The sequence below is a fragment of the Aulonocara sp. 'chitande type north' Nkhata Bay genome, linkage group LG4 (genome assembly GCF_057382095.1).
Source record: "Aulonocara sp. 'chitande type north' Nkhata Bay isolate Kocher_YH1m ecotype deep benthic linkage group LG4, A_spYH_male_GT1.1, whole genome shotgun sequence".
In the NCBI taxonomy this organism is placed as follows: domain Eukaryota; kingdom Metazoa; phylum Chordata; class Actinopteri; order Cichliformes; family Cichlidae; genus Aulonocara; species Aulonocara sp. 'chitande type north' Nkhata Bay.
In genome coordinates, this window is record NC_141347.1 from 27594092 (window position 1) to 27606841 (window position 12750).

Sequence of the window (12750 nt, forward strand, 5' to 3'; positions counted from 1 at the left end):
CCATTTCCTAGCAAAATATAAAGAAATCAGGGGTGGCACAACATTTTTGCACTGTACCGTGTATTCGAAAAACTCAGCAGCAGTGTCTCATCTCAGAAATCATGACCCAGTTACTCCAAAAGAAATCCACAAACCTTATTGTGAGTGTGTCATGCAGGAACCCTTTTCTCTTTATTGGACTACACTCGCCAAAGATTTAACCCCACATTAGAAATCGTCCGTCTACCCAAGACAAAAGGCCGCTTGTGACTGCATGTCAGTATTAATTGTCCACCCTTCAACTTCTTTCGAGAGGAGAAAAAATAGTTCCAAAACCAAGTGCTTACGACAAGGTTTGCAGAATTTTGAGTAACTGGGTCATGATTTCTGGAAAGACATTATTGCTGCGCTCACTTTGAGCATCGCGAGGTAAGTGTCATTTGGTTGCTTTACTTTGAAGAAAAACTGAGTAAGACACACCAAAAATAAATAATTAAATAACATTACAGGCCAGAACTGAAGTACATACATTTGATTTGGGGGAGAAATGTCTCTTTTAATAAAGAATATAAAAAGTTGGTGGTGAGATTCAGGTTTAACGGCTTGTGAGACTGCATAAATATCTAACTAACCATTTGAGCATGTGACAAATTCTTAGATATCAATATTTCTCGATATTTCTTACATCTGCACCCTTTCAGTCACTTCAGTCAGAGCTTCTGAAACAGCTTTAATCAGTGTTTAATCAGTGCCATCGAATGTTATCTGTGATTCATTTCTCATACTATGGACTGTATCCCTGTTCTGTCTGTTTACCTGCAATATATTGAAGTTTAATATCATAGCTCAAAGTGATATTATGCCACAAGAAAATGCTACATGTTTTTTCCTACATGCGCTGAAACATAAGTAAAAAAATAATGATTATATTTAGGTCGAGGCAGAAAGGGAGAGTGAAGAGGCACGTGTATAAGAGGAAAACAACTCCTTAGAGTGTCAGTCTATTTCTAAAGCCGGTAATTACAGTATAGACAGAAACTAGACTAGAAGTCTATTCCTCTGCTGGCTGCCCTGTGAGGCTGAGATGCTCGTTACCGAAAGCAAAATTGCTGGTTTGGTGGTTCTTTTTATGGCCGTGCACTTGTTCTACAAAAACCACAAGATTTATGTGTAGTGACTTTACAACAGTTTAGATTAACTGTGAGAAGGTGAGAGAGCAGGAGATAGAAAATGATGAAAAAGCTGTGTTTATTGGAAATCTGCTCCTGATGCCTTTTTCAGCATATTAAAGAGGTTGGATTGCTTTTTGGGGAGAATGGGAGAACGTTTCAGAGGGAAAACTGGATGTTTAGGTGATTCTTAGCGACTATCAAATCCCCAGTATTGATCGTCTCCTCTCATGCTCACAGGGAGGACAACAGGTGTGGGCAGAATAGCAGAAGACCTCCACCAAGACTCTCCATAACCCTTCAGAGACTCCTGGGAGCATTCAGACTTCATTGGCAGACAAAAAGGAGCAGCTGCACCTTTTTAGAAGCTTGCAAATGCTTCCAAACATTCATCTATTTTTTTAATAGCTTCTTATCTGTGTCAGGGTCGTGGCAACAAGCAGAGCAGCCCAGATCCCAGCAGCATCCCACAGCTCTATTTGGGGAATCTGGAGGCCCTTCAGGGTCAGCTGAAGCGCAAATTCCAGCCTGCACGAATGCTTCCTGGTGGTCTGCATCACTAATAGGAAATATCTAAGGGGAACAGAACTGTCTGATTTTTATAACAAGTGGTTCCTGTGAAAGAGCAGCATCACAAGCGTGAAGCTTAGCTTGAATTTTATATCTAAAAAATGGAAAAGTGATTTAAAAAGAAACACGCATCTCCAATACAGAGAGGACAAGCGTCTGACACATGTGCAGACGCCAAAAATGCACTTTACTGCCACCGAGCTAAACACTGCGCAGGCCACTGCAGGGACTTGATTACAGTTCAGCTCAGATGCCTGATACCTGTAATCAAGGGGTATTTGATTACAGTTCAATAGCGTATGTCAAAGTAACATTGAACAATACCAGGCAATAATACTAGAGACGACATCGCCCCGTGTAAATGTAAGATTTATTCACAATCACTTCAACAAGCGTAAAAGTCAACTAACCAGTCGGCCTAATCAACTACATGACGAATCACATGATTTGCAGTAAACATCACGTCTGTCCTTATTTGGTAGTTACATTCTTGTTTGTATTCCCCTCGACTTTAAATATGCATGAAAGAGTTACCTGACAGTGCTCTTTCCTGATTTCTGTAAGATATATAGTGCTGTTGCACTGGTGAAAGCCCATATCAATCATGGCCAAAGTTTCAAATAATGAGATCGGCGCGTGTTCAAATAACCGCCTGTGAACCAAAAGCTCAGACGTCAAACTGTTCTAAGTGCTCAGTTTCAGGTAATTTTGCAGTTTCTGCTCTTGGCTCTGTATATCAAAGAGCGGGCATCCCTAACAGGCCCACCTCAGGCACATGGATCTGGTTGTGAGCAAAAGAAGCCCCACCCACCTGCAGCTCAAACCTTCTGTCTGCAGAGACAGCCAATGAGAAAAAATATGGATTAAAGGGATGGGTAAGGGAGCTAAAACAGTTTGTTTTAAACTGTGGAAGAAATGACAGGCTTCTCCAAGGCCCATTAAAAGACAAAATAGGACTATTTTGAACTATGAGTCACACAGAGATACTCTGGCAGAATGCAAGAATAAAAATATGGAGCTGAAAATGAGCAGAACACGTCACCTTTAAGTCAAACAGTGATTAGATGTGTTAGAAAAGCAAGTCCGAGAAGATTTGGACACATACAGAGGAGAAACCTGCTTAGCTGATTGTGTTGGCAAATCTCTCTGTTTTTGAAACTATCTGCAAACAACACTTACATATCAGACTTAAATATGGTAATTTTCCTGTTGCAGCCACTCCAATAGACAGAAAAAAGACATAAAATTGAAATGGCATAAATTGCTAATTTCACCAATGTGAATCCAGGTTAGCATTGTCCTTACAATGAAAATAAACATTAAACAATGGTATAAAATATATAAGAGAGCAGCTATCTAAAATTACTTGATACACAAACAAAATAATAGTTAGCAAAGCAAAGACAATATACAATTAATAAAGCATTGAGGTTGGAAAAAGGAACATCTGATCAATAATTCATTTTAAATCAGGAAAGCCTGTCCGATAACTGTATATCATTAAAAGAGATTTAAAAGAGGTCACTGACTCTGCTGACCTGATTTCCTCAGGCAGCTCGATCCATAGCTTCGGGGCTATGATTGCAAACGTCACCTCTAGTTAGCGGCTGCACCTCGGGAACAAATAAAAAGCTCCTGTCAGAAGATGTCAGCTAAGTACAGGCTCATATGGTACTTTAGAGGTCAGATACAGTATATAGAAAGGTGAAAGGTCACGATGAGCCTCGCTAAATATGCAACAGCAGGTTCTCTTCCTGTCTATTTTCTCCAAACTACAAAAAGACTTTTTAGTGCTACAAATTATTTATTTTAAACTGAACAAAAAGAGACATTTCCAATGACTGAATAATGTTTTACAGTGTACAGGGCAATTTTTTATAGTATGTTACATAAACACTAAACAGTGGCTGCCCTGAAATTGAATTTGCATGAATTACTGTAAGGAAGAAGATGAGCCGTGTAATCCTTTAGAGCATGTTCATTTTATTTCTACTCAAATCAATAGCACCTGCAGCTCTATAATAACCAACTTATCAAATGTGGAATCAGATTTTGCATTTAAATGCACTGCTTACATACACTGGTATAAATATTGATCTTCGATTGATGGAGGTCAGCAGATTTTCCCAAAAAGCGCTTGTCTCTTGCTTTTATGGATAGTGTTATACATTACCATTATCAGTGGCAGCTCTGATGGGAATAAAACCTTTTACCCTTTAACGTGAGCGCCTTCTCCATTTTCCAGAGCAACAAGATAGTCTTTACTTTTGTTTCTTCTCTAAAAATAACCCAACAGACTGTACGCAAGAGCTCTATGGGGACAGCTCCAAGCTCTCAGTGATGTCTGGACATGAACACGTACTCCTCAAGCTTGAGATGGTAACTCAAAGCAACAACTATCAGCCTCAGATAGGTAAAAATGATAAAGAGTGGTGTTTTAGATGGCATATCAGATGTTATAAGACTCTTTCTCAGCTGACATGATTTGGCCAATTTGTTGCTTTTGTTTTCTCTCACGGAAATGCCAAGTGAGCAGACAGGGGGCAAAGCATAATGGATGTGCAAATAAATGGTTTAAATCCCCCCCAGTGCTGACAGTGCTCACTGAGGAGAGCAACCACCCATCCACCATATAGAGACTGGATGGACCAGAACAGAGGGAGGGGGGGAGAGAAAGAGAAAGAGAAGAGAGAGAGTGCTGTGGTGAAGCCAGTGTTTGCCGTCGAACTCCAGCAAATATGAGGATGGGGAGATAATGGCCCACACTGCACAGGATGACTGAACCACCGCAACTATGAATTCTCTCCTTTTACGATGCATTCTGACTGAAAAAAGAAACAAAAAAGAAAGAAAGAAAAACTGAAGCAGAGAAAATCTGGACAGCAAAGGATCGCTTATGCCTTTTGGATATGTCCAACCTTTCTTCAGCATCCTGATCTATTAAAGATAAGCTTCTGAGTCCTGTTAAGCCTTTTAGTTAAAAAGAAGAAGAAGAAGAAGAAGAAGAAGAAAAATATCTCCACCGAGGAATTGCTGAAGACTTCTGCGCTTGGTGTACGCACAGAGATGCTGTAGCTCTACACGAACCACGATAGACTGAGTACTTTAATGGAAATTGCTTGGAAATTTGAGCTCTGCTGAAAAAACATACGGACAGCAATAATACCACACACAGAAAGAGAGAGAGAGAGTGCGAGAGACAGAGAAAGAAAGCGGTGAGAGCCAGCGCCGGCGATCTGTGTGTCTCTGCAATAAGTGGCTAATAAAAAGCAATAAATTCTCTAAAATAAATACAGTCATCTGGTTGTGCGCCATGGGCGATGAGGCGTCAAACTTCAGGAGAAGCAGGAGGACCGGTGTCTCATCACCAAAACCCCGAACTGGTGAGGATCACGGAAGACTGGAGATTTGGGGATAAACTAAAACTGATCTCCACCGAGAACAATGAGATTATTGATTTTTGGATGACTTGTCAGGTTACCACTGTGGCAGTTTTTTGATGTTATTCAGAAAGCAGCATAGAGACCGGTGCTGCGCTGGACTTGGTCACTTTGGTTTGTTCTCTCAGAGATCAAATGGCAGAGAGGGACATGACATGTTTTGTTTTGTGCTTGAAATAAGCGAATACAGCCATATTATTTAATCAAGAAGTTAAAAAGATTTTTTTTCTTTTTTTTTCCTTTTTTTTTTTTTGTTGCACTATGATGGAACCACCACCATGTTCGAAGAAGAGCCTGTCCCTGTCGCTCCCGGTTCCCCGGGAAGGACAGGCGACTCTGAAACCTCCGCAGCATCTTTGGAGGCAACCCCGGACCCCGATCAAAATCAAACACCGGGGGTACTCCGACACAGACCGGCATCACCACCGGCACATGGAGCGCTCCGACGCCGTGGATACGAGCGACAGACCGGGACTGAAAAAGTCTCGGATGTCCTGGCCATCCTCCTTCCACGGGACCACAAACACATCCATCGGAAATTGTGTCGGGAACAAACGGTAGGCGAGAAAGAGATGCATTCCAAACATCCCAATAATAGCCCATGACAGCCCACAAGGCATATGCGTAAACGGGGGAGGGGTGGGGGCATTTTAATGAGTGCGTAATAACGCAGTGCGCCTGAAGGGTTAACTGATATGAAGCGCTTTCTATCGAGAGGCGGGACGCGTGGGTTTTCGGTACAGATGCGTTATGCGTCTTTGGATAGACTCTGTCAGATGGGTATGAAGCGCAAACCAGGCCGCCCACTCGAAACGCAGGAGCACCTTAACAATGTTAAGAGCGTCAGCATACTAGTTGATAAGTAACATGAAGCTCGGTGGTTTTAATGGCATCAAAGGTCTGGTGTGTGCGTTCGTGCGTGCAAGACAGAGATATCGCCGGCGTGCGCACTCCGGGACTGCATCAGTTTGTTCTCAGAGGGCGGTTTGGGGCTAGGTGGGCGTTGGAGCAAAAAAAAAAAAAGTGCCCTGCTGATGAACTCCTTATCAAGACAGTCTCTAAATTCAAATGTAGGTCTCCCTGACCTTTGACCCTCTTTTTGTGGTGAATTGGTGGGCTAAAAAATAAGATGCAGTGTTACCTGGACTTGTGTCACAGAAATGTCACACAGATGGCTTCAGGAAGCATCTAGCTGGCACACACTGCTGCTCTGTGATCAGACATGACAGTAAAAAATTCACTGCCTCATAACGAGAGGACACAGCACACCTAAACTGCACTAGCACTTAAATCAAATTAAGCAACGGATGTTAATCAAACATATTTGATTAAAGGCATTTCATTAAGTGAGTCGTGGAACTGCATGATTATGATACGATTACTTTGTCCTCACTCAACAAACGCTCCATTTATCCTCTTAAGGAGACACTGAGAGTGCAGCATAAGGATGTTTTGTCCAGTGTTGTCGCCTTTTTTTTAACTTATAACAGCAAATAATTTACTGCCTGGTAACATAGGCAGTAAAGTCTTGGTTGTGACTCTTTTTCTTTTTTATTCTTGTCTGTGAAAGAGTGATTGTCATGGAGAGAAAGACGAGGGCTTTCGTGCTTATGCTGGTTTTTAGTTTGCTCCCTCTTCCCTTCTTTTCTCAGTATGACCTGAAGTCCCCTGATGTTCCTCCAAGTCAAGGCGTTAGTTTACATGTTGGACTGCTTAGAACTGCCTTATTATCCTCCTAAACTTTTCCCATGCACTCATGAAGCACAAACATGCCTCTACCACATTAAACAAGAGGATTGTCACACTGATGACACATTGATGGCTGTGTGGTGGGTCCCAATGGAAATGTGGGGGTCTAGCATTTTTTTTCTTTTACTCGTTGTCTTTCCAGTTTTTTTCTTTTCAATGCCACAGACGGCCTTCCCGGCAGGCCCCTGGGAGAAAGGCCAACTCCAGCTGACTGGAGGAAGGACTGATTTGTATTTTAGTCCCCAGGACATGCTCTGAGGCAGTCCAATCTTTAGTGCATTGGGACTGACTCTGCCTGCCCTTCTCCTTCTGTGGGCGGTAAACCATGAGAGGGTAGAGAAAGAGAGATAATTCGATTCCAACAAGCTCAGTTTTGAGGGCACACGGAACTGGCTCCAACTGTGTGTGCGTGTTCATGTGTGCGTGTATGTTCCTTAGCACATTCGTAAAGTGATGTGTGCGATCAGTGGGTGTTTGTGCTACACACTGGTCAGGAAGGAGGGTGCACGGAGGAATGGAGGCTGCTAGTTGAATGTTGTGTGTCACGGATGGTGGTGAAATGTGTGTGGAGGTATTTATGTGTGGGCTGTGCACAGGTTAGTGTCTGACCTGTAGCCCATATGGTTTCCAACAGGCCTTGTTTTACCTCTTTTCACATCAATGGGAGGTCAGAGGTATTTCCACTGTGCTGGAGCTATTTTTATTATTTTCACATACTGCAGCGACTGTAAATTCTGCCTCTTTGCTTATGTCCACATAATGGATGCTTCAAGCAGATGCCTCATCGCTTCACTGTATTTATAAACATCTATGTTGATCCAGCAGCGCTGTGCTCTTTCGCTCAAGGCTAACTTGCATTGAGTGTGGCCTATGGAAGGCAGCTTCATGCACATCTGCTTTCACCACTCTGAATGCTCTTATTTACATGCAGATGTCTGGAAATTTTCCTCAAAGTACATTTTAAACAAGCTCTCATTTAAGGAGCCATCCATTCACAAATCAGAAGGTGAACAGTCTGAGATAACTAAGTATATTTTCACAATATGTCTCAGTAGAAGGCCAGGAGAAATAGGAAGGCTGTAAATCTGACCTCTTGCTAAGATTAAATGACATTTTGGACAATCACTCTCATGATCTGATCCTTTCTTTGGGACTTGCAACACAATGTGCCTTGCAGCAAAATACAGCAACAAATTAGACCCCCTCCCCCCTGTAATTTTCACACTTAATATAGCCATCCAGTGAGGCGGATTGGACCGGCTCTTGCTCGCTGTATATTTGAGGCCCCTGCTCCAAGCCCCATCATATGGCAAGGAAGTGACCAACAGTTAGAGCCTAAAATCTGCTTAGATTTAAATGTTCTGAAGGCATCGCAAATTTAGCAAACATGAATCGGTGACAGGTTAGATGGTTCTAAGTTTTAATGTATGCGAATTCAATGTTTTTAGCTTTGTGCAAACACAATAAGACCAACTGTACCAGATAAGGATTCTTTTTCCAGAAGAGTGGAAGAATAATTGGTCTTTGATTTGTTGCGTGCTGACTGACCCGGTGGAAGACCTTAAGGAGTCGGTCAGCGCCTCATCTGGAGGAGGTTTCAAGAGATCAATGAGCCTGAGAGCTTCTGGTGAAATTGTTTTGGACAGGGTTCAGGGAACTGTAATAGAAACCCTCACTATTGATAAAAAAGCACTCCCAACAGTCGCCAGTCTAGCGGATGGGGGATACACAAAAGGGATTTTGCATAACTGTTTGAAGAATCCCAGTCTGCAGCTTTTCTACTTCTATCCTACAAAATGGCAGTCTTAGTGGCAATCAGCTTCCCCCCCAAAGAGTGTCAGTCTGCCTCCTCTGCATTTCCCCGATGTCTTTTGTTCAACCACCTTGTCATGCCTTTTGTCAGAGGACGTTAATATGAACGTATCAGCCATCAGGTCCCATGCCCAATGCGCTCTGGGAAGTTCCGACATGAAATGAATGACTGACACTGAACGAGTAACAGCTCTTCCCGCAATTCAGTTGCTATGGTTACTTGTTTTGTGCATTTGTAGAATAGATTTCATTTACCCAAAAAAGGCAAAGCCTAAGGCACTTGATGGGCTCGACTGTATAATTTGTCAGTACGTAGCAGATCCCGCTGGATATGCATCATGACTTGTATGTTCAAAAGGTGAAAAAGGGAATATTAATGCATCTCAGCTGAAGAACTGAGGGCTTCAGATTGAAGTTTGATCACAGCAACCTCTGCGACAATTTCAAACCAAAGGCTTGCTCACTTCCTCACCTACCACATATGCATTCTTTACACCCCCCCCTTCCCCCCTCCTCCCTCCAACCGAGGGATCTAGTGCTGATTTGTAAGCTGTAGCTGCTCTTTTCCCTGCGTGACTGGCCGGCTGCCATAATAATTTAGCTCATAATGAGGTACAGCTCCAGTTAATTACCACAACAGCAGTATTTTGCTGTTGATCATACATTTGCATTTCTAACACAGGAGATCCAAGTCTCATACAGAGAGCATTCAGGAACTTCCCCACCAAAAGCGTTTTAATAGCGTTAAGTAATAGACCTCTTATCTCATTTAGGTAGTGCAAGCATCTGTTTAGGCTACAGATTGCGCTCTTCTGTGAATACATCGTGCTTTCTCGCTGCTCTCAGCATTAATTAGTATCTGGAGGCAGTACACGGACTGGAACCGTGCTCACTGTGCTTTAGTTGGCTCAGGCGGATACCCCAGGTAAAACCTTCCTCAGCAATGACACCGAACAGATGTCTGCTCAAAGGGAATGTATAGGTCCCCTCATTCAAGGTCCCTCTTTGTGTTTGTTCTCTGCTCGTCGCTTTGTTTGCCTGCAGACTCTCCCACAGACACTCGGGCCTCCTGTAACCACGTTTAGTGGCGTCAGCTAAGCTTCAAGAATCGACTGGAAACCTTGGCGTCTTTGCATTTTAATTGATTTCACACTGAATCTTCTCAGAGTTGTGATACACCAGTCATTTGTTGTTTTTGTGTGTGTGTGTGTGTGTGTGTGTGTGTGTGCTTTTTAACAAGTGCGGATGGGCAGAGATCCCAGTAAGAGGAAACAAAGTGAGCATCGGCATCAAAAATCCAAGTTGCACAACAAGTCCACCTGTTATCCACGATTATCTCCGTGTTTGCTGCAGCTGCTTACATTTAGTCTGTAACAGCCCCTTAGTCCCTATTCCTTTTCACGCTCATGCTCATTAAATCGCCTTTTTGGAACTTTCTGACACAGTTGATTATGCAATACTTTCTTTTACCTCTTTCAACATGCCCACTATGATGATGATAAGCCTCATAATGGCTATTTTTTTCCTTTTCTTATCTAATTATACTGCTTGAATCAGTCTTTTGTCCATTAAAATAACAGTCTTTGATTGCTGCATGTCTCTCTTTTTGATCCCCTATCCTCTCAGTGCTTCCTTTCACCTCAGAGTAAATGGAGAGTATTGATTCCATCTCTATTTCTGCTCTCTGCTTTGTCTTTCCATTGTGTGGCCCGTCTCGCTGGTTCCCAGTAGCGTCAAGATGCTTTCTGATAGCCTTCTTCTTGCTTACAGCAGCATTAAGCACACTATCATAAATCTCTTATTTCACCCCCCCACCTCCTCAAAGCCATATCTGAATCTCAAACCTTCACATCCTGGCAGTGAAATGAACTGCCCACCGCCAACAGTGTGCAGCGCCTCATCTCTTCCTATATTCTTCCCCATAAAACGAGGTTTTTATACTGATGTGATTTTTAGTTCTTCATGCTCCAGTCGCTTCTTGAAAAATCACAGACTTCAAGGGCATGGCAGACACAAACACCTTCATCACATGGCTGGAAATCAGCTGCCACTAAAAAAAAGGAGTTCAAACAGCCTTTGCATCAAAGAGAAGTTGGGAAAAACAGCATCCTAATCATGCTGTGAGATTAAAATACACACAGTACTCTGTAAAGCTTCCTGTATGGATTTACAATCACCCATTTCCTTGGATTTAGTTTTCGTCTGATACAAAATAAATAAATAAAGCGTTTCTTTTTTAGTAGTAATAGTAATTTATTCTTCGAGCCCAAAGGCACTAAGGGGAACTAAAAGGAAAAACCTTTTAGTGTAATCAAATCGCCCACTTCATACCAAGAAAAAGGTCTTTATTGCTGAGACTTGGGAGTATTTAAATGTCAAAATGTCCAGCGTATTCCATTTCACAATAAGTGCTAGTCTTTCACCTCTCAGCAAACAGTTCAGCTTGATAGAAAACGGCAACATGATGCCCGTGTGTGAGATTCCCTATAAGATAGAGCGACGAATAAGAATATTGTGTCCATGTGGTGCTCAAGCAGGTGATACACCATCAATCAGAATCAGCTGGCGGTCTCTGATGATGTCGCAAAGGGGGCAACCCCCTTGAAAAGCGCTTTAGGCTGCTGTCTCAGTGCAGAGCTGTCTGAATGAGTGAGTCTGACAACCCCTCTGTCAGCGGCGTGTCAGCGCAGCACGCGTTCAGTGAAGCAGAGCGCACAAAACCGTAGCCACCTGTTGAGCAGAGCACCGTGTCGGACTAATGTGAGGCATGTCAGGAATGCTCAAAGAGTGCCGAGTTTAAATTAAGAACTCACAGCAAATTACGGCTGGAGCAGATGAAGGTGTGCACCTAGAGGCCGCACTCGTCGGGGGGGATGCTCACGCTTGTGTTCAGCTGCCCGCTGATGCCAACATCTCATCTGAAATATCGCTTCCAGGCCTCGTGCCCCAGGACAGAGCTCCCGCCCAAAACTACTGGCTCAGTTTCAGCTATATGGATGACTACGGAAGACTGTCATACGTGTTTAGAGTAACAGATGGCTTTAATGCTGGCTTAACGTGTCACAGACTTGTACACTAAGGCAACAAATACAACCAACGCTTTGTTCAGACTCTCATTTTTTATTCTGTTTACGGCATAAATCATACTCGTAGGTGTTGACTGTATATCATTATTATTATTGACAGATATAGAGCGCCTGGGACAGAAATACAGCAGGAAATAGATTGTTTTTTGCCCATTCCCAGTCTGACTCAGCAGTACTATTACTGTGTGAGCTTGATGGGAAAAATGCTGAAAACAACAGTAAATAATATCCAGTTGCTATGAAAAATATAACAGCATGAGAGCTTGCTAAATATGCCAGTAAAAATCTTTCATAGTGTGCTAATTTAGACAGCCGAGGTGGGTGGTGATGGTGGTAATATTATAGCTACAAATTATCAAGTAAAAAAGTAGCAAATGTACTTAAAAAACTTGAATAGTCTTTGAGATTTTATAAAAAGAGAAAAAGAGATAAAAAGGAAATGAATCGCATCTCTTTATATTGTAAGGCTGATTCAACCTCATCACTCCACACACGCCACATGCATAGGGAGGAGGTGCAACAGTAACTGATACACAAAATCTATCACCTCATTCAAATCAGATTCAGAAGAATAATCCAGATCCATGACTCAAGTGTTACTAAGGCTTTAATATCGATGTTCTTCTATGTGCACCTTGGAAATAGGCGATTACAAAGATTGCTCTGATTAGGTCGTCCCCTGCAGGAATGACACTTGACAAAAAAAAAAACACCCACCACTAATTATTTCTTTATAATTTCTAACAGTAGTCTCAAAGAATGATCAAGTTTTTAAAACATATTTGAGTGTTTTTGGGTAGTAGTTAAATATAAAACGTACAATTTTTTCAAGGTGAAATAATAATTTGTTATTTTAACAGTCAAAGAACATATAGAGCAGAAGAAAGTAGTTTCATGTGAAAAAGCAAAACCACCGTTAAATTTAAACTGAAAGTATTGTGCAAA

At 42.2% G+C, this 12750-nt stretch overlaps 1 protein-coding gene across 1 annotated transcript in view; it reads left to right on the forward strand.

Moving 5' to 3' along the window:
- Positions 1-4433: 4433 nt before the first annotated feature.
- pde4a (phosphodiesterase 4A, cAMP-specific) overlaps positions 4434-12750 on the forward strand; it is a 48763-nt gene continuing 40446 nt past the window's right edge. Inside the window, exon 1 of the mRNA XM_086289581.1 lies at positions 4434-5715. Coding sequence (XP_086145707.1) covers positions 5420-5715 — 296 coding nt within the window. The 5' untranslated portion in view covers positions 4434-5419. The remainder of the gene's footprint in view (positions 5716-12750) is intronic.